Raw genomic sequence first — 23,053 nt, 5'->3', positions numbered from 1 at the left:
ATAGCTGAAGAATAACATTCATTCTTTTATAACAAGACAAATTGAACATAAAGGAAAGCATTCCATTAGCTTTCTTAATTACTTGCTGTACCTGCCTATAAACCTTTTGTAACTCGTGCTTGAGAGCACCTAGATCCCTCTTCACCTTGGAATTCTAAAGTTTTTTTTTGTTTAAATAATGGAGTCTTCTACTTTCTTTTCTGTCAAAATAAATAAGTTCATGTTTTCCAACAGGTTATTGTCCACTAGTTGAATCAATCTATATTAGTTTGCATCCTCTTTTTGTCATCTTCAAAGTATACTCGGCTGCCTATTTTTGTGTCATCTATAAATTTAGTTGGCATTCCATAAAACCATAAGATAGAATTAACTGAAGTAGGCTATTCAGCCCATCGAGGCATATCTACAATTCAATGAGATTCATGGCCAATCTGATAACCCCCAACTCCACTTTCTTGCCTTTTCCCCATAACCCTGGACTCCCTTCATGATGAAAAATCTGCCCATCTCAGTCTTGAATAAACTTATTGATGCAACCTCGAAGCATACTGCAGTAAAGAATTGCACAGATTCACTACTCTGAGAAAAGAAATTCGTCTTCATCTCTTAAATGGGCAATCCTATTTTCTGAGTTTAGATCAGAGTGGTGCTGGAGAAGCACAGCAGGTCAGGCAGCATTTGAGGAGCTGGAAAATCGATGTTTCAGGCAAAAGCCTTTCATCAGGAATCCTGAAACGTCGATTTTCCTGCTCCTCGGATGCTGCCTGACCTGCTGTGCTTTTCCAGCACCACTCTGATCTAAACTCTGGTTTCCAGCATCTGCAGTCCTCACTTTTGCCTAATCCTTTATTCTGAGACTATTCCTCTGGTCCAAGACTCTCCCACAAGGGGAAACAAAGTGTCCACTTCTATCCTGTTGAGCACCTTAAGAAGTTTGTATGTTTCAGTAATGTCTTTGCTGATCTTATCTAAGTCATTGATGTAAGTTGCAAAATGTTTATATATACAAATTGCAGAAGACTCATTTATAACACATACTGTTTCCAGTCAAACAGGCCATTTCTCCAGACTAGTATGCTACCCACTATACCCACGTGATTCCACTTTGCATGCTAACCTTTTGAGACAGCTTAATGAATGCTCTCCTGTAAATTAGAGTACTTCAGACTCTTTTATCCAATAAATAGGTTAAACATAATATTCTTATAAAACGTGCTGACCTTTTCTGGCTAACCTGAGTTTTTGAAGTGCGTGGCTGTAACCAGCTTAATAATTGATTGTAGCATCTCCCCACCCCCACTCCCACAAAAATGTCAAGCTAACTGGCCTACAGTTTTTTGATTTTCTGACACATCCTCTTTTTTTAATAGAGGGATTATATTTCGTCCTTTCCATAATCCAACAAATTTTGGAAAATTAGCACCAATGCCTCTAAAATCTCATTGGCCACCTCTTATACTCTAAGCATAAGGTCAGCAAGATCCAAAGATTTATCTGTTTGCAGGTCCATCAATTTGCATGTTACCTCTTCTCTGCTGATTGTAATTTCACCATGCTCCTCTTTCCCTTTCTCCTGATTTACAACTATTAATGGATTTTTAAAAACATCCTCTGTAGTGAAGACAGAAACTAAGTTAATTTTATCTCTTTGGTTTCATATTCCTACAATTAATTCTAATTCTACTTCCACTTTGCTGTTTTGAATACCAGTAGCAGCACTTGCTTTTACATTTGTAGTAACTTACTCTCATACTCTAATTTTTTCCTCCTGACTAACCGTTTCATGTTCTGTGCTGTTCTTTATAGTCTAAACAATCAGTTGACCTGCTAGTGTACTTTTTTTTGTTGCATAGGTTTTTTTTCCTTAAGTTTAATACTTTCCTTAACTTTTGTCTCACGAATTATTTTGGGTCCATGTTTTAAATTTTTTCTTCACCGTATAAACGTACTTATTCTAAGTATTCTGAAATATTTCTTGCAGTGTCTGCCACTGCATTTATATTGACCTTTCCCGTAAGCCAGTTTACTTCAGCTAGCTCAAGTTTTTATACTAACTTGGCTGCTTTGTTTTTTTTTGAAGCTTAAAACACAAGTCTTAAACCTACTCTTCTCCCTTTTTTGAATTGTATGTAAATTCAAATCATTGTGATCCCTGCTGCCTTGAGGTGCATTCACTCTGAGATCATAAATTAATCTTATCAGATTACACAGTACCACATGTAAGATAACCTCTCTGCTTGTTCGAGCATTGTTCCTTTTAAGAAGCTATCTCCATACATTGAAAAACTCCTCATCCAGGCTACCTCATTCAACCTTTCATCTCTTTGAGGCTCTCATTTCACCAATTCATAGTCTTATCATTCTGCACCAGAGCACTAGATGTATGGGAGCACCACTGCCTACTTGCAAGTTCCAATTCTATTTATTTGATTTTATTGTCACGTATACGCAAATACAAAAGTATAGGTAAAGATGTAAAAAGGTACTATTTGGGTATAAGTACCTTATTGCAGAATATTAACAAGGTAGAAAGAAATAACAAAGTTAGAAGTTAAACATTGCAGTAATTATAGTAAGCTTCAAACATATGAAATAAGGTTAAAAGTTACAGATTGTAGACCTTCTTAGTTTTAAGTTGAAAATAAATAAAACTGGAAGTTAAAACATTAGTGTTTCTCAAGTGCTTAGCTACAGTGAGACCGCACTTTGAGGAATCACCTTGAGATGGGAGACCATATACTGCCAAGAGACTGCAACATCCAGCCACTGAAAGGCCCCATGCTAGGCTGGGAGGTCAGAGGCTGGGTGTCCAAATATAATATATTAAAGTCTTAACGGTAAGAGAAGACTGCAATCAATACTAATTAAACATCATTTGGAGTCAACTTATTCTTAAAACCACAGTGTTCCTCTTTTATGTTCATCCCACACCACATACTCCACAGAATATTCTTGTAGCAAACAGCCTCCGTTTGTTCCCAGCATCTGTTGGGCCTTTTTGTTTAATTACATAATTTTTAAGTTAGTTTAAAGGCATTGAAGACTATTTTAAGAGTTTCCTAAATCCAAAAGTTGGAAAGCCTCCTCCTATGATTTCCCCTGGTATAGTCAGAAGGAAAGAATCTCATGGAATCCTTCAGATAACCTTAGGCTGCGTCTCTGATTTTGCAAAACCAAAAGTCTCCTCATTTATGCTGATCACGCAAAGCTCTTGTCCTTCTGTGATACTCATTGTTATAGAGGGAAGCCTGTAACCTGATAGCAAAAATAACTTCCTCTGTGCCATACAGGTATTCATGTGAAACACATTAATCTTGCATATGGTAGGAATGCTTATTAATTATTATTGACTTCCACTGTCCTTAATCTTAGTGAACATGATATAACTGTTTATAAATCAATGCATTAAATTTTTTTTTGGTGCTTTAGAAACTGTGCTATGAACTCAAGACTGTCACCATTGTATCCAACTGTGAACAGCTTGCACAATCTCACTAATAACATAACCTGAGCCTTCTGTTGCTTTTTGGTTTCTATAAATTTGTTATCAAGTAGACCTGCTCCCTTCAATTTATCTGAATTTATGACCATTCCAAAACAAGTCTTTTTAAAACTTGTAATTGTAACAGTTGTACAAGTGGCATGCATGGTGACAAACGTGTGATACTGGGGAATAAGGTTTTTGTAGTGCTGTATTTTGACCAATAACTGATCAATTATGTACTTCTGCTTAATTATATGCATATTGTTATGGTTTTGATCACATGATATTGATTTCTAATATTGCACGAAGCTTGAGATTTTTCTTTTTCTATTTTCATAAATTGCTCTTCACTATTTAATTGAAAACAATGCTAGAGAAGTAAATTTAGAAAGTAAAGTTGTCATATCCTGCTAGATCATAGGGCTGCATTCTTATTAGAGAAAGATGAGTGATGGTGGTTTAGCCTGAGGGTGACCACTCCTTGGGTGTTGAGAAAGAGAATACTTACTTAATGCTATAGAACAGCAACAGATCTGGCAGCTTCTGTGGAGGGAAATATTTTGGGTTCAATATGACTCTTCTTCAGAACTGAAAGAGGCTGAAAACTGAGAAATTTTATGCTGTTGATAGAGAGAGAGGGGTACTAAGTGGAAGAGACAAAGGTGCCCAGTAAAAGATACATGGCATGTTAATGATGGTAAAGGACTGGTTGTAAAATAAGTGTAAATGATAGGTGTGAAAAGGACAAAATGGGTTCAATTTGTTGAGAGCAAAGCTAACAAAACACAGGGAAAGAATTGGGTCTTGTCATTGAAATGGAGGATGGAAGTCATGCACTCAACTCAGTGTTGTGCCCCAGAGGTCATAAAGTATCTAACCAGAAAATTAAACTTGAATTCAACTTTGGAACAATGTAACAGGCCCAGGACAAGAATGTTGGTAAGGGAGCAAGGTGGTTAAATGTAATGGCCAGCACCTGGAGAGTTGGGGTCATTCTTAAAGACTAAATGGAGATGTTCGACAAGCAGCCACTTAGTATTTGATTGATTTGCCCGATATAAAGGGGACTGCATTGTGAGCAGTCAATACTAAGGACTAGATTGAAGTAAGTGCAAATAAAATGCTGAAAAGTATATTTGGAGTCTTGGACACTGAAAAGGGCTTATGTGACACCCTCTGATATTGTGTGGAGAGGGGAGGAAGTGCTGGAGTGCACTAGATGTCTTTGAATGTACGTCCTCATCCTCTGTTTCCTGTATAACATTTCCCATTCCTCCCCCATCCCCTGTCTTATTTGTGTCTTACTGACTTTTCTATCAACAGAGCAGACTGAATTTCTCCTTGTTTGTTTGTAAATATATATTTTTTTTGAAAGTTAAAAAAAAGTTTTTTTTGTTAAGGTTATAGAAAATATAACACATACTAGTTTAATAAAAAAAACGCAAATTACCATACAACTATTGTCTACTAACTCCTAAACACTGTGCAAAACAACACCAATAAAATAAGTAAGTGACAAAAACAAACAAAAGAACATACAAGAACACAAAATAACAATGCTCGGCACAAAGCTCCCAAACAAAAAAATGGGAGCGTTGTATATATACTCATATTAACTTGGGAGTTCCCCTTCCGGGGCTCAGCAAACTTAATCATGCTGGTTAAATAAACACCATAGTGAAGATAGCAGACAAATCTGTGTCCAAATAACTCAAAAAAAGTGTTGCCATGTCTTATTTAAAAAAAAGTCTGTTGTGTGGTACATCAGATTTGTGAAAAAATCCAAGGTAATGTGCTCCATAATTAATTTCTGCCATCCCAGCAAGCCCGGGCGAGTTCTCAGACACCCAATTCATCAGAATATTCTTCCACGCACAGTAATAATACTGAATTGTTTCTTCCCATGCCCGTCAAAAGATGATACATTCGGTAGACCTGGAAGGAGAGATGTCGGGTCTACTTTAACATCAGTCCTCAATACCCTCCTTGTCTCCCACCGCAGCACTCCAATAAACACCTGAGCCTGTGGCAGGTCTAGAAGCAATGGGTAAGAGGACCTATGCTTATGTTTGGGGCACATTTGGAGATGTCCCTTTTTTAAACTTCGCCAGACAGTCCGGTGCCAAATGAGCCCTGTGCAAAACGTTTAACTACATAGTGTATGTCCGATGCCAGATTGAGATCTGTCCTCCCACATTTCAGAAGAGATCTCCACTGCTAGCTCTTGCTCCCAGACCTCACTTGACCGGTTAATATCCTGCCAGGCCCTACTGTCCAGTAGGTGGTAGAGGGCACAAATTGAAAGGGTGCTGGTGGCACGTAGCAACAACCTCTCTATATTGGACTTGTAGGACTTAGTGAGAAGCATAGACTTCTTCTGGATGAAATCCCTAACTTGCAAAAAACGGAAGCAATCTCTACTGGGTAGCCCATATTTGCGGCAAAATTGCTTGAAAAACATCATAACCTCCCCCTCAACTAAGTCTCCCAAACTGGAAACTTCTCTTGCTGTCCATAGTTTGAACCCTGAGTCCACCCTGGTTGGAACACTGGCATACCAACTATGGGGGTGAGTGGCGAAGTCTTGGATTAGCAAGCCTCACTCTGACTCATTGCCTTCCATGCCTTGACTGTACTAATAACAATAGTGTTCCGGCAGTGATCCATAACTGTCCTCATCTTATCTATGAACAATAGGTTATTGAGAGGGCACTTTGCCTGGGAGGCTTCGATGTCTAGCCATATTGAGCCTGGATCATTACCTGCCCAATCGCACACAAAGGACAGCAGGGAGCTCAATTGATACCTCCTCGTGTCTGGGAAATCAACCCTCCCCATTCTTGAGGCAACTGCGATTTAGTAAGTTTGATGAGGGGCCACCCACGACGCCAGATGAAAGAACTAAACCAACCAATAAGTTTCCACAGCATTGACCTGGGAAACATTTATAGGGAGCGTAAGCATGGGATAAAGCAAACGAGGGAGGACATTCATCTTAATAAGGGCTATTCAGCCCAAGCATGAAATTGGAAGAGCCTTCCAATATTGTCAAGCAGATGAAGAAAGTTAGTCTGAAATAACCAATCAAACATGGGGGTAATAAAAATACCAAGGTATTGGAAACACGCCCGTGGCCACTTAAAGGGGAACCTAGGGCCACCTTAAACCTCTGGCACTTCCTTAAGGTCCCCCAAAGGCATAACTTCCGACTTTGCAAAGGTGATCTTATATCCTGAAATAGTCCCAACTGAATGAACACATTGTATCAGATGGGGTGCAGATGTCATCGGGTCCGATTACAAACAGAAGGACGTCATGTGCAAAATGTGTAATCTTGGGGGATCTAAGATGGCGGCGATCTGAGAAGATCACACTGCAGAGCTTCGCATCGCAGCAGGAGCAGGACAGTCCTTTAACCCACCCAACCCAGGTCATCAGGATTTCTTGGAAAGATTGTGGAGCCCCAAGAAACATTTAAAAATTGACTTATCTGTATTTTCAGCTGTCCAGAAATGCCTAAAAAGGAAGGAGCATCTGAGGCCGGGCCTGCAGCTCAGCCTGCAGCAGCCTCAGAGCAGGTTACTCTATAGGACCTGGTGAACCAGCTCTTGAAATCTCGCGAGATGTTGGGGAAACAGATTGAAGAGAAGCTGGCTCCAGTCTCTCTCATGCTGCAGAAGCATGAGCAGCAGCTGGGAGACCTGGAGAAGAGGACGGATAAGGTGGAGCACAAGGCCACAGTGCTGGAAGCTGATGCCAGTTCATTCAAGGAAGAGATCCAAGCCCTGAAGACGCAGGTTCGTAATTTGCGTGACCAAGTGGATGATCTTGAAAACGGGCAGGAGAAAAAACATTCGGATGATCGGTCTGCCTGAGGGTAAGGAGGGTGAGCGGCTTGCGGAATTTGTTGAAGATTGGCTTCCGAAATTCCTTGACTTGGAGACTGGCATGAGAGGATTGAAGATAGAGAGGGCTCACCGGGTCGCAACACGGAGGTCGGGTCTGGGTCAACGTCCTCGTCCTTTCCTGTTGCGGTTCCATCATTACCGGGATAAGGAAAGAGTCATGGAGGCTTCGGATCCAAAGGCCCTAATTTACGAGGGGTCTAAGATCATGTTTTTTCAAGACTTTTCAGCGGCGGTGATCCAGAAACGAAAATCGTATGATGGTGTCAAGAGAAGATTGAAGGAGCTTGGGATTCAGTACTCCCTGAGATATCCGGCAGTGCTTCGGATCACCTTAGATGCATCTCTTTGACAGATCAGAGAAGGCAAGAAACTTTGTGGACAAACTAATCTAAGTTAAACAATTGTAGTATGTATAAATATCGTTGCTTGGGTATGCGTTTATCATTCTGTAAAAGAAGTGGAGGAAATCCGGTTGGAGCTTTGTTTTTTTTCCCTTTTTTTTTACCTCTATTGATAATAATTTAGTTCGAATTGTGTTTGGCGGTGGTTAAGATGTACATTTTAAATTTCTAAGTTAGGACATACCAAAGGATGGGTGGGGTATTTATTCCCTTTTTTTATAAAAGAATCTTTATAAAAGAACAGGCCGTCACCATAGGACAGAACAGGACCACACCACAAAAAAAAGCACTAAAAGAAAAAATGGCCAAACTAACACACAATAGAGAGGACACCACAACACACACCTGGGTTAGATACCTCTTCCACAGACAGCTCACAGACATGGAAAGAACAATCCTGGCCAAGGGACTCAACTACAACCACAGGGACGCCAAGACAACAGACTTCCTAGCAGCACTAGAATGCACACTCCAGAATAATGGACTGACAGAAGAGACACAACAAAGTGAGACAAAGTATCGTACCTCTGATAACAAGGAAAAGACAAACACATAACCTCAACACCAAGGAGAGGGAAGCACTAAAATCACTAAGAAACGATAAGAACATAATTATACTACCAGCAGACAAAGGCAGAATGACGGTCATCCTAGACAAAGCAGAGTACATCCAAAAAGCGCAACAACTACTTGCAAATACCAACACCTACTAAAAGAGGGAGTTTGACCCCACCCCACAACTAACCAATAGCATAAGCAACACACTGAGGAACCCACAAAAAAACGGACAGATAGCAAGGTTGGACCGACAAAGAATGAAACCTGAAAGCAATAACACCCCCAGATTCTATGGACTACCTAAAGTGCACAAACCAAACATCCCACACAGACCAATAGTATCACTAGCAGGGACACCATCACACAAACTGGCTAAAGAACTACAGCAGAAACTGAAACACCTGATCAGCGGATCCACACACTCTATACAGTCAACACAGGAATTCTTGGACATCAGAAATATACACATAGACAAGGAAGAAACTATGGTCTCATTCGATGTAACGACACTGTTCACCTCTATCAACAAAACCCTAGCCAGAGAAACAATAGCCAACCTGCTGGACATACAGAACCTATCAACAAAGACGGCATACTCAAACTACTGGACCTGTGCCTCACAACACACTTCATATTCAACAACCAAATATATGAACAAATCAACGGCTCCCCCATCTCTGGATTCATAGCAGAAGCGGTAATGCAAAGGTTAGAACAAACAGTCTTACCGCAAATTCAACCCAAACTCTGGGTCAGATATGTGGATGACACCTTTGTAATCATTAAAAACACAGAAATAGAGAACACACACCAGATCATCAGCGCCACACTCACAGGAATCCGATTCACTAGAGAGGAAGAAAAGGACATGATGGTGATGGTAGATGTGATGGTACAGGGAACACCGAATGGAGAATTCACCACAAAGGTATACAGGAAAGCCACACACACGTACCAAGTCCTAAACTATGAAATTAACCACCCCAACACACACAAAAGAAGTGGCATCGAGACACTGTTCAAAAGGGCCAGAACACTCTGCAGTACACCAGAACTGCAAAAAGAGGAAGAACACCTATACAATGTATTCGCCAAAAACTGATACCCACGCAGTTTCATCAACAGATGCCTAAGGGAAAGAAAACGGAATGAGGATATGCCACAACCCAAAGGACTAGCCACACTACCATACATCAAGAACATTTCCGAACTGACAGCCAGACTACTGCGACCACTAGGACTCATAACAGCACACAAACCAACAGCCACTCTCAGACAACAACTCACCAGAACGAAGGACCCGATACCCAGCATGAACAAAACCAATGTTGTGTACAAAATCCCATGCAAGGACTGCACAAAACACTACATAGGACAAACAGGAGGACAGCTAACGATCCGCATCCATGAACGCCAACTAGCCACGAAACGACACGACCAGCTATCCTTAGTAGCCACACATGTGGATGACAAGCAACATGAGTTCGACGGGGACAACACTACTATTATAGGACAAGCCAAACAGAGAACAGCCAGGGAATTCCTAGAGGCATAGCACTCATTCACAGATTCAATCAATAAGCACATCGACCTGGACCCAATATACCGACCACTGGAACGGACAGCTGGAACTGACAACCAGAAGCGGCAGAGACAAACCACTATAACTGCCGGAGGGAATATCATAGAAGCGCTTCACAGGAGGCTCCCAAGCACTGAGAATGTCACCTAGACAGGGGACGAAACGTCTGCAACACAAATTCCCAGCTCGGCGAACAGAACCACAACAAAGAATGTTTTTTTTTATTCACATTGATATTCTATGGGGTGTTTATTCTTTTTAGCTTGTGCTTGCGCTGCGGCTCCAGCTGGGAGAAGTGAAGGTGGTTGAGATGGTTCGATGCCTATTTATGGGCAGTTCAGGACGGGTAGTTGCCCCCTCCGGGCAGGGAGTGAGTTCCCCTACTCAGCGCTATTGGCGCTTTTTATGTTGGTTTGTTTTCTGGTTTTTGTTGTTTTTTATTTTTAATTTTGTATGTTTGTTAAATGTAGTGGTTTTAGTTTATGTAGTTTTTATATTTGGTGCGTCATGCGACACTAAGGCTCAGCAATTTGTGGTTTGGGTTCCTTCTCTCTGGAATTTAAATGTAATTGCAGGAGATTATGGCTAATGATTTGATTAAATGGTGTACCTGGAATATCAAGGGAAGTCACTCACCAATTAAGAGGAAGAAGGTGCTCTTGAGTCTTAGAAAGGAGAAGGTGGATATTGCTTTGTTACAGGAGACACATTTGGATGACAAGGAGCATCTGAAATTACAGCAGAATGGCTTTGACCAAGTTTATTTTTCATCATTTAATACCATAAGTAGGGGAGTGGCTATATGGGTTAGGAAAAATCTCTCATTTAAATTGTTGGAATGTGTTAAAGACATATACAGGAGGTTTGTAATTCTTAAAGCCTTGATAAATGGGGAAGAATATGGCATTTTAAATGTTTATTGTCCCCCAGCTCATCCTGTTAAATTCTTGGTAGATGCTTTTTCTAAACTGATAAGTCTCAAGTCTCGGCACATCATTATAGGGGGAAATTTTAACTGCCTCGTGGACCCCACAGTAGACAGGTTGCCTGAAGGTCCCTTGATACCCTCTGCACAAACTAAACAGTTATTGGGTTTGTGTGGGGAATTAGGATTGGAGGACGTCTGGAGGTGTCTCCACCCTACAAGTAGGGATTTCACGTTTTTCTCCGATCCGCACAGATGTCACACGAGGATTTTTTTTTTCTGACCCCTGCGGTAACCCTGGTTCTGGTGGCATCCTGTACGATTGGTAGTATTGCCATCTCTGATCATGCTCCAGTGTACCTCATGGTTAAAATTAAGGATGTTACAGTGGATTCAAGGTACTGGCGAATGGACCCCTTTATTCTCATGGACAGCAAGTTTGTGGAGTATTTCTCTAGGGAATTTCGGGCATTCCTAGACATCAACATAGGCTCGGTTGATAGCTCATCTGTTCTCTGGGAAACTGCCAAAGCTTATGCCAGAGGGTTAGTTATTTCATATTCCACAAGTAGGAAGCGACAGAAGGGTGAGCAGCAACGTCTCCTTGAAGCACGGTTGAAGGCAGCCGAGAAGGCCTATGTTGACAGACTCTCGTTGGTCAAACTACAGAGGATTACGGCACTGCGGTCTGCACTAAATTCCGTGCTCACGCAGACGGCAAAGAAGGAGCTGGCTTTTGCAAAGCAAAGGTTATACGAGCATGGTGACAAGTCAGGCAAATACTTAGCATACCTTGCCAGAAAGAGAAGTGCCCCACAAACCATTACAGCGATTAGGGAAGGGTCTGGGAACCTAAAGTGATTCGAAAAAGATTAATGTGGCATTCCAGAGATTCTACTCTAAATTATATCAGTCTGAGAATTGTGAGGAGGGGCAGCCAAAATGGAATCCTTTTTTAGGGATCTGAAGCTCCTGGATGTGAATCCTGAACAACAGTCCTTTCTCAAAGGCCAATTATCAGAGCAAGAAGTACAGGAAGCTATGAGGTAGCTTCAGAGTGGAAAGGCGCCCAGTCCTGATGGTCTTCCCAGTGAATTCTATAAGGAATTTTTAAGTATACTGTCAGGCCCGATGCTGAAAATGTTTAATGATTCATACAGTCATGTTTGTCTCCCACCATCTCTGAGAGAGGCCAATATTTCACTTATCCTTAAAAAAGGGAAGGATTCGGAAGACTGTGCTTCATACAGGCCTATCTCGCTCTTAAATGTGGACTTTAAGATCCTTTCTAAGGCTCTTGCGTTAAGGCTGGAGACTGTGTTACCTTCTATTATTAAAGAGGATCAGACGGGCTTCATAAAGGGTCGCAGATCCTCCAACAATGTTAGGAGGCTGCTTAACGTAATTCAAGCATGCCAACAGCAGTCAATACAGGGATTGGTGATTTCTTTAGATGCAGAGAAGGCATTTGACTGAGTTGAGTGGCCGTACCTTTTCTATACTCTAGACCGGTTTGGTCTGGGCGAAGTTCCCATAAGATAGATAAAGGTTCTCTACAGTGTACCTCTCGCTGCAGTCATTACCAACGGGGTACGATCAAGCAATTTTAATATTTCTAGGGGCAGCCGGCAGGGCTGTCCCCTTTCACCATTACTTTTTACGTTGGTGATTGAACTGTTGGCAGAGGTCATTCGTGGGGATCTCAATATATCAGCTCCAGAAGTGGGGTCAAAATTACATAAGATCTCGCTGTATGCAGATGATGTTCTAATTTTCTTGATAAATCCAGCAGTTTCAATGCCTTGCCTGATTCAATGCAGTCACGTGTTTGGCGCCTTTTCAGGGTATAAGATTAATTTTGCTAAATCAGAGGCTATGCCTGTGGGTGGTCTTGCGAAAAAGTTGGCTCTTGAGAGTGACTATAGATTCCCATTTAGGTGGTCACAGGGGGGTTTGCGTATTTGGGCATATTCATTACTCCAGTTCTGGATTGGCTGTTCAAAGCCAATTTTACTCAATTATTTGAAAAAATTAAACAAGATCTCAAAGATGGGAGGCACTTCCAGTCTCATGGTTAGGTCGGATAGCGCTTATTAAGATGAATATTCTCCCTCGTTTGCTATACCCTATGCAGATGCTCTCCCTGATTTTCAATAAACAAACACTCAGGAGACTGAACAGTTGGTTCAGCTCCTTTATCTGGCACCATAAGCGGCCCCTCATTAAATTAGCCAAACTGCAGTTGCCTCACAGATTGGGGGGAGTAGACCTTCCAGACATTAAAAATTACCAATTAAGCTGGCTTTTGACCCACATAAGTGATTGGGTTTGTGGAGATCCTCTTTCAATATGGCTAGATATCAAAGTTTCCCGGGCAAGGTGCCCCCTTACCAGTTTGCTGTTTTTGGACAAGGTGAGGACAGTTAGGCAATATTGCCATAACCCAATAGTCATCAATACTGTTAAAGCATGGAGGGCAATTCGGCAGAGGGAAGGTAATATTGGCAAAACATCTTTGTTTACACCTTTAGTGGGTATGCCAAGTTTTCAACCAGGTGTGATAGATTCAGGATTTAAACGTTGGGCAGCTAGGGATATATCTTGCATGGGTGATTTATTTGAGGGAGATGTAATGATGTCCTTCGATCAGTTAGTACGGAAGTACGAGTTATCTAATAGAGACTTCTTTTGTTTTTTTCAAGTTAGGGATTTTATTCAAAAAAGGACCACACTTTTGACTGATCCCTACAAATCTGACATAGAAAGAGGGGTACTAAGGGCTAAGAGTACACTCTCTGTCAGTACTTTATATCACCAATTGGGGGGTGCCACCTCAGATGAGTCTGATCGACTCTGCAAGATGTGGGAAAGAGAGCTGAGTGTTGAAGTTTCTTCAGAGGTATGGGAGGATATTTGGGAGAATGCAAGGAAGATATCAATTTGCAATAGGACCCATGCTTTACAGTTGAAGATTCTCCACAGGGTCCACTTAGCCCCAGACCGTTTGTCAAAATTTAAACCAGCATGTCCCAAGTGCAAGGTCTGTATGGGTACTCTTACCCATTGTCTTTGGTCTTGTGACAGGCTTCAAACATATTGGAGCGCTATGGTGGGTGCAATGGAGAGGATTTTAGGTGTAGGGGTGGAGAAGGACCCTATTTCGCTCCTTTTGGGCCTACCCATTGTATTTCCTGCAGACTCTCATAAGGCAAAACTTTTCAATATTCTTACATTCTGTCCAAGGAAGAATATCTTGCTAGGTTGGATATCAGAAAACCCCCCAGGCCTGTCGGGTTGGCGGAAGATTGTTATGGAGCATATTCCCCTGGATTTTCTCACAAATATGGTATACCACAAAACTGAGAATTTTTACAAGACATGGCAACTCTTTTTGAAATACCTGGACACAGATTTATCTGCCACACTACCAAGGGCTTTTATATAGCCGTAACTATTATGTTTCATGAGTCCAATATCCAGGGAGGAGGAACTGTGAATGTATGAGTGTTTTGTTTGGCTGGGCTGAGTTATTACTATTTATTTGTTTGTTGTAAGGTATTTATTTAGTTAGTTAAATAGCTAGTTTAGGTTTTTTTTTAATTTTATACTTCTTTTTATGTTTATACGTTCGTATAGGAAGGTGGGTTGGGGAATTCTTTTTATTATTTGGATTTAGTTTTGTAATAATTTTGTACTGTTTTGAATTGCATTGTTTTGTATTTGTTGTAATAGTTAAAAATCTTTTTTCTTCATAAAAATATATGATATAAAAAAGTGTAATCTTGTATACCCTCGATCCCTTGTCCGGAGCAGTTATGTGGATGTTCCAATGAATGGCCTTTGCCAGCGGCTGTATCACCAACGTAAGCAATAATGGTGAGAGGAGGCAACCTTGACAACTACCCCTGCCAATCCTAAAGTTCCCAGTCTTCGCCCTGTTGGTGATGACTGCGGCCAAAGGGTGGTGATATAAAACCTCCGCCCACCGAGCAAAGACCCCACCCAGCGCAAACTGCTCTAAGACATAAAAGAAATACGACCATCCACCGGGTCAAATGCTTTCTTTGCATCTAAGGAAATCATGAAACCCTGGATCAGCAACCTTGTAATTTTATTGGAGGACCTCCGGCCCCTTATAAAATCTGTCTGGTTCTCTTTGACAATATAGGGCAACACCTTCTCCAATTTCAGCGGCAAAGTCTTCGACAGAATCTTAAAATCTCAATTTATTAGGGAGATGGGCCTGTATGAAGCACGATCCTCAGGAACCTTCCCCTTCTTGAGAAATATTAGCTTCTCTCAAAAATGGTGGTAGGCATTCATGCATGTAGGATTGTACATTTCCAGCATCGGCCCTGACAGAATCCCTATAAATTCCTTGTAAAAGTTACCCAGGAGACCATCTGGGCTAGGCGCTTTCCCATTTTGAAGTTGCCTCGCTGCCTCCTGTATTTCCTGAACTGTCAAGGGGGCATTAAGGAAAGAGGCATGTTCCAAGGTTACCCCATGGAGGACTAGGCTCTTAAAAAAGGTTTCCAACTTGGCCCACCTATCTTCACAACCTTCAGACCAATACAATTCAGCCTATCCCCATACTCGAACAGCTTTTGTCTAGCAAAAGCAAGTTCTTTCTGTGCGGTTTGTATAAGTACTGAATTCAGCGCAGCCTGAAATTCCCCCCCGCCTCGCCATAATAATGTGCTATGTTCCAAAGGCACTCAGCTTCAAGAAGGCGCTAATCAAATATTTGAGGGGATGTGCCAGGGGGCAGTAAACATTTAAGGTCCCATATTCCTCCCTATGTATCAGGGCCTTAAGTATCACAAACCACCCTTGCTCATCTTTCATCTGCTCCAATAATGTGAATAGAAGATTTTTCTGGCTAAGTACGGCCACACCCCTACTTTTAGTAGTAAAGAATGAAAAGAATACCCAGTCATCTTCCCCCACCCCAGTCGTAACATCAGGTGTTCCCCATCGTCAAAATGGGTTCCCTGCAACAGGGTGATATCAACCCTTTCCCTCTTAACAGGTGAATGACTTCCTTTGATGTTCCAAGTGTACCTTTTAGCAAGACACTTAGCCATATCCCCTTTGAGAGATCCTTGAACCCCTGGGAGGGAGAACCCTGCTTGCAATGCGTCAAGCACAAGTAAATGGATATTCATAGAATCATAAAATTGTGTATCCAAAAACTACTCTAACATAACTACAAATGACTATTGCTACCAAAAAAACTACAAAGAAAACCAGCTGTAAAACCTTAAACAGGAAACTCCTACCCCCACCTGCCCATTGGGAACACTCACCCTATCCATCCCACCTTCAAGCTCCTTCAAGCCCAGACTGTGCCCTAGCCTTAGGCAAAAATAAGTAAGTAAATAAGGAGATGATACTTAAATTAACAGAAGAAGACAAAATCAGGATAAGCACTCCACCCACTCCTGGCTCCATGTCAACCTCAACTATGACTAAAAGAGAAAAAGGACAAAGAAAGGGGAAAACAACAAAAGGCACCTATAAAATTTCCCATGATAAAATCCAGTTATAAAAATATAAAAAAATATGTATTCCAAGATATTTAAAAATAAAACGTGTTAGGGAGAGAGGAAAAGGGCAGTAGAGATGACCCTTCTGTTGTAGGAAAGGTTTTGGAAAGGATTATAAGAAATAGTATTTATAATCATCTTGCAACAACTTGATTTCAGACATTCAACATGGTTTCGTCAAGGGCAGATCGTGTCTCATAAACCTCATTGTGTTTTTTGAGAAGGTGACAAGCATGTAGGTGAAGGTAGGGCAGTTGATGTATACATGGACTTCAGTAAAGCCTTTGATAAGATTCCACATGGTAGGCTGTGGGAGAAAATGCAGAGGCATGGGATTGATGGGGATTTAGCAATTTGGTTTAGAAACTGGCTTTCTGAAAGAAGGCAGCGAGTAGTGGTTGATGGAAAATATTCAACTTGGAGTCCGGTTACTAGTGGTGTGCCACAAGGATCAGTTTTGGGACCACTGCTGTTTGTCATTTTTATAAATGACTTAGATGCAGGGATAAGTGGAGGGATTAGTAAATTTACAGATGACACTAATGTCCGTCGAGTGGTGGAAGGTTTGGAAGAATGTTACAGGTTGCAGGGGGACTTGGATAAACTGCAGAATTGGGCAGAGAGGTGGCAAATGGAGTTCAATGCAGATAAATGTGAGGTGATTCACTTTGGGAAGAATAACAGGAAGGCAGAGTACTGGGTCAATGGAAAGATTCTTGTAGTGTGGAGTCCATGTACATAGATCTCTGAAAGTTGCGACCCAGGTTGATAGTGCTGTTAAGAAGGCATACGGTGTGTTAGGTTTCATTGGTAGAGGGATTGAGTTCCGGAGCCACAATATCATGCTGCAACTATATAAAACACTAGTGCGGCCGCATTTGGAATATTGTGTACAGTTCTGGTCGCCATATTTCGGGAAGGATGTGGAAGCATTGGAAAAGGTGCAGAGGAGATTTACCAGGATGTTGTCTGGTCTGGAGGGAAGGTCTTATGAGGAACAGCTGAGAAACTTGGGTCTGTTCTCATTGGAAAGAAGAAGGTTAAGAGGGGATTTGATCGAAACATACAAGGTGATCAGAGGATTAGATAGGGTAGACAGTGAAAGTCTTTTTCCTAGGATGAAGACAGCTTGTACGAGGGGGCATAACTACAAATTGAGGGGTGATAGATTTAAGACAGATATCAGAGGCAGGTTCTTTACTCAGAGAGTGGTAAGGGCGTGGAATGCCCTACCTGCCAATGTAGTTAACTCAGCCACAATAGAGAGATTTAAACAATCCTTGGATAAGCACATGGATGATGATGATGGGATAGTGTAGGGGCACGAGCTGAGAATAGTGCACAGGTCGGCGCAACACTGAGGGCCAAAGGGCCTGTTCTGCGCTGTATTGTTCTATGTTCTATGGAAAAGAAGGAAAAGAGGACGAACAGTAACCATACTCTTTAGATCAGTCAGCCTAATTTAAAGTGTCCACAAAGTTCTTGGCTTTATCTGTCAAGTCAAATATATAAATGGAACCCTTGCGGCTGAAACGGAGCATCGCCAGGTACCTCATGGAGTACTGGATGCCCATGTTCCTTGGTATCTTCTTAACTTCATCGAAGGACTTCCTCTTTCAGATTACAGCTGCCGAGAAATCTTGAAAGAACATAATTTTTGGCCCCTTGGGCGGCTGTGCCTGCAGATCTTTCCCCAGTGATCTGGAGGCTTCTGTCACTCTTTGCTTGTCCCTGTATGTGTGGAGTGCACTAGGACTGGTGCACTGTCGCTGTACTGGCCCGGCCCTGTGCACCACCACCCAGTAGGCCCTTTCAATATGCAGCCGTCCAGATTCAATTTGGAATAGGAATTACAGCAGCCAGTTTTCAAAGAAGCTGACTAGCTGCCCACCTTCTTCACCCTCCGGGACCCCGACAATCCACGGATTCGACCTCTGACCTTGATTTTTGAGGTCATCGACCTGATCTCTCAAGGCTTGCATTTGCTTCTTCCAGGGCCTGGATCCGTCCGGACAAGGACTCGATCACCACTTCTGAAAACCTTAAACAAAAGACTACCTCCCCACCCCCACCACCACTACCCACCCATAGGTGACATTCACCCTATCCATCCCCCCTTCACAGCTTCTTCAAGCCTGGACTGTGCCCCAGCCTTAGGCAAAAATAAATAAGTAAACCCTCCACCCTTCAACCTTCCTTCATCTGTGGCCCGAAGCCCTGGAGCTCCCGATCATGCTTTTGCAGCATGGACATGATGGATTGTATCTGAGCACGGATCTTCTCGAACGCAGCCTCACCCTTCCCCGTAAGTCTTGCCATCGCCGCTGCCAACTCCTGCAGGTCCATGAAGTCCCTTGGGGGTTTGGGAGAGGCCGCTACTGCGGCCTCCTGCATGCCCAGTGCTGCAGTGGAATGTCTTCCTTGCTGCTGTTTGCTCACTTCCTTTCCCTTTGGCATCCTTCCCATTCCAAAATATGAACAAATTTGTGTTCTCAAAGTTTTAAATTAACAATTCTCTCCAAGACGTCATCCAGGGATGGCAAAAAACACCAATATGCCTTGGCTGTTAGGCAGAGCCATCCACGGCGGGTCTAATGAATCGTTGCCATCTTGCCGAGTCGAATTTCTCCTTTTCACATGCCATTTTACTTCTCAATCTCTCCTTTTAGTGCCTTTATCATCCCTTTCTCTTTTGCTGTGGACGCCCTTGCCACCAGTTCTACTTGCTCACCCACACCCCACCCCATAAAGAATGACCATTTTTCAGCCCATATCAATGTTAAAAGAGAGCCATGTCAGACTCAATATGTTAATTTTATTTCTCTCTCCACAGATGCTTACAGAATGGCTGAGATCCTCTGCGCTTTTCTGTTTTTATTTCAGATTTCCACCATCTGCAATACTTTGCTTTCATCCAATAGTCCCATAATGTTTCAACTGTTGCTTTCTAGTGAATGGCACAACTGCAGAGGGCATTTCCCTTACTGTTGAAGAAAGAAAATTGCTTGCTGAAGAGTGGATTAAACAAGGAAAGGGCAAGTGAGTGCTCACATTTGGATTCAATCTAAATAAAATGAATAATTATATCTATACACCAAGACATTGATTTTCAAACTTAATTTTAACATCAAGTGTTCTGTTCTCTTGCTCTCCTCTTCCCAATGTAATAATTTACTTTAAGTATTGCTTCCATGCCTTTTTAAAATTTAAAATCACTCAATTAACTAAGCTTGGTGATGCTCGAAACATCATTTCTCCTACTCCTCAGATGCTGTCTGATCTGCTGTGCATTTCCAGCACAACACATTCGATTCTGAACTACAGCATCTGCAGTCCTCACTTTCTCCAAGAAGCCCCAGTAGAGACTAGATATGAAATAAGAGATCTAAGTATGTCTGTGTGCTTAAGATTTCTATTGCATGTTTGACCCCATTGTTAGATGACAATAGTTTTCTTAAATACAAAATCAGAAACATCACATGGCTTCTCCCTGCAATGGCGAAGTGAAGAAAGAAAATATTTTTGTAGTACCTTTTGTATCTTTGCACATTTCAAAGTATTAAAAATAACTTTGACTTGTTTTGAAATATAGTCACTGTTGAAAAATGGGAAAACTAACATTAAATTTGTGTACGACAAGCTCCCAAAACAGTAATAACCAGGCAATCTGTGTTAAACTGATAAAAGGATAAATATTGACCAGTGTACTGGGGAGAGAAACCTAATGGTTGATGTAGATACTACATTGGCAGGCTTGCTATGATTTATGCAACCAAAGTCTAATTGGCAACCAATTGGCATGCTTTCTGATGCAACATATATTGATGCTTCCTTTAAAAATGTTTTACTCTTATCTGTCTTGATGTATGCAAAAAAACCTTCACATCATGCTTTCCTTTCAGCAATATGCAAATGCTGTATTATCAAGCTTCTCTTAATTATCATTTTATTTCCTACATTTTTTTTTCTCAAAGCCTGTCTTGCTTTTCTCCTGTTCTAATTTCTGCCCCTGAATTGGCATTGAATTCAATACTCTATCTGGCCTTTCTTCACTCAATCTCTACGCTCACTTTTTTTTTAACTGATAATTTAGATCACTGATTTGGATGAGAGGAGGCACCGTAGCTAAATTCATGGATAGTTAAGATAGAATGCTATGAAGAAAACATGAAGTGTTTGTAGATTAATGTAGATAAGTTGAGTGACTGGGGGGACAATCAGGCAGATGGAGTAGAATGTGGGAAAATGTGAAGTTCATGTTGGCAGGAAGAATGGAAAACAGGACTATTACTTAAATGGGGAATAACTGTGGAATTCTGAGTTGTGAAGAGATTTTGTGTTCTGGTGGATGAGTAACAAAAAGGTTAGAATGCATTTACAGCAAGTATTTAAGAAGGCAAATGCATGTCATCCTTAATTACAAGAGGAATTGAATATACATGTTAAAAAGTTATGCTTCAGTTCTACAGGCATTAGGAAGACACATCTCAAACTGTGTGCAACTTTGGTCACCATGTTTCAGAAAGGATATAAATATGTTCGTGGAGATTCAGCCAAGATACTGGATTGATTTTCAAATGAGTGGACCGTCTTATGAGGAAAGGTTGGACAGACTGAGCTTGTATTTACTGGAACTTACAAGAATGAAGGATGACCTAATTGAAGTGTAAAAGATTTGGAATGATCTTGCCAAAGTGGATGTGGAAAGTATGTTTTTTCTTGTGGGTGAGTCCAGAATGAGGAGACTTGTTTTTAAAATTAGTGAGTGCCATTAACTTTGAGAGTTATGTGACTTTGGGGTTCTGTGTCTCAAAATGCTGTAGAAGTGGATAATGGAGTATTTTTCGGACAAAGAGAGAGAGATTTTTCTTCAGCAAGGGCATCAGTGGTTTCTGAGGGTGAGTGGGAATGTGAAATTTCGAACACAACCAAATTGGTCATGATTTTATGAATTTCGGAGCAGGGTTGAGGGGCCAAATGGCTTGCACCCCCTATTTCATATGTTTATGAGGTCTTCAGTCTGACTGATTAAGGAGATGCACAGATCTCTTAACAGAGTGTGTACTTATTCATTATTAGATTGACAGAGCCATCTGCTACACAAGTCTAGCCAAGTGGAGCTTTCCCATGAAAACCAGCTGAATATTGTTAACCTTTATGCTCCGTTCGGCACATAAAGCGTTGCTTTCTTTCTGCTTTTGTCTACAGGTTAAATCACGTGATAATTCACGTGGGTTCCTTAAGTATAGAAGAATCAAAACAATTGGTAAGCTTAAATTTTCATGTACATACATAGTGTAGAAGTTTGCTGTTTATTTTGCTATTTGTACATAGCCATGTGTACAGCAAATGTCAAATGCACAGAAGATTGCTGAGACTCTGATGGGAATGATGAAAATGAAGGAAAAAACAAAAGAACTGGATGCTGGAAATCACAAAGAAAAACACATTTCTGGAAAATCTCATCAGGTCTGTGGCAGCATCTGTACAGAGAAAGCAGAGTTAATATTCCAGGTCTACTGACCCTTCAGAATTGATGGTAACTAGGTAAAAGAAGATATTGGATTTGCACCATCATGACAAACCGTTGGCATGTTGCATCACTCCAGTATCTTTGTGAATCAGATTGGTTGAAGATTGGCATCTGTGATATTGGGGATTTCAAGAGAATAACATGATGGTTTACTCATTCTGCATTTCTAGCTGAAGATAGTTATAAATACTTCACCGTTGACTCTTAACTGATGTCATTTTTCAATTTGCAACTTTTCTCAAATTTCTAATGCATTAATATATCTTTTATTACTGTAAAGTTTAACTATTGAAAATAAAATTTTAACTGCTCTGCAATTCTTATTAACATCATGATTTTCCCTGTTAATGGAGCTTCTTTATATGTTTTAGTTATTTGCAATTAAATATAGTTCTGTTATCTGCTCATTCTGCACAATATTGATAGGAAGCTGTAATTGTGCAGGTATTTGTAAAGCACGCACACAATTCTATTTCAGTATTATGGAAACACTTAACATTCTTCCACCACGTGGCACCTGCTACTTCCGTGGTACTTTTGTTTTTGATATAATTTTAAAACTATAGAGATGTTCTTAGGTATTCAAAGTTACTTTAGCTTTACTGCTAGTAAACCTTGATTACAAATCTCTGTTTTTACATCTCTACTTCTTCAAATAGTTCTTGACTTAATAGAAAAATGTACAGCTGAAATCTAGAAGTTGGGTGGCGTTGTAGACAGTGTAGATAGTCTTTCAAATATTCCTTCGTAATTTTGTATTAAGTGAATAGGCAAAACTATGGCAGATGGAATTTGTAAGCAAAGTTATCCATTTTGGACCAGAAGGGTAGATCAGGGTACTTTGTAGATGGCATGACGTTAAGACCCTAGGGTTTCAGGTGCATAGACCTTTAAAATGCCATGAACATTTTTAGAAAAAAATCAAGAAAGCTCATGGAATGCTGGCCTTTATATCTAGAGGACTGGAGCACAAGGATGCGCAAATTATGCTGCAGTTAGACAAAATCCTGTTTAGATCCCATTTTGGAGTACTATGAGCAGATCTTGATTTGATTAGATTACTTACAGTGTGGAAGCAGGCCCTTCGGCCCAACAAGTCCACACCGACCCTCC

The 23,053-nt window shown here is 41.1% G+C and overlaps 1 protein-coding gene across 3 annotated transcripts in view; it reads left to right on the top strand.

The window, feature by feature from the left end:
- npl (N-acetylneuraminate pyruvate lyase (dihydrodipicolinate synthase)) overlaps positions 1-23,053 on the top strand; it is a 50,587-nt gene that overhangs the window by 12,209 nt on the left and 15,325 nt on the right. For 2 of the 3 annotated variants that reach the window (XM_043699533.2, XM_043699532.2), the window contains 2 exons: positions 19,359-19,446; positions 21,616-21,673. In XM_043699533.2, the coding sequence (XP_043555468.1) occupies positions 19,359-19,446; positions 21,616-21,673 (146 nt within the window). The remainder of the gene's footprint in view (positions 1-19,358; positions 19,447-21,615; positions 21,674-23,053) is intronic. The other variant, XM_043699534.2, reaches the window with a different exon arrangement.

This window comes from Chiloscyllium plagiosum, unplaced genomic scaffold, assembly GCF_037043375.1.
Source record: "Chiloscyllium plagiosum isolate Xiang-an unplaced genomic scaffold, Cpla_swu_hap1 HiC_scaffold_9, whole genome shotgun sequence".
Lineage (NCBI taxonomy): Eukaryota > Metazoa > Chordata > Chondrichthyes > Orectolobiformes > Hemiscylliidae > Chiloscyllium > Chiloscyllium plagiosum.
Note: the sequence above shows the minus strand (reverse complement) of the source record. Positions and strands in the feature narration are given on the sequence as shown.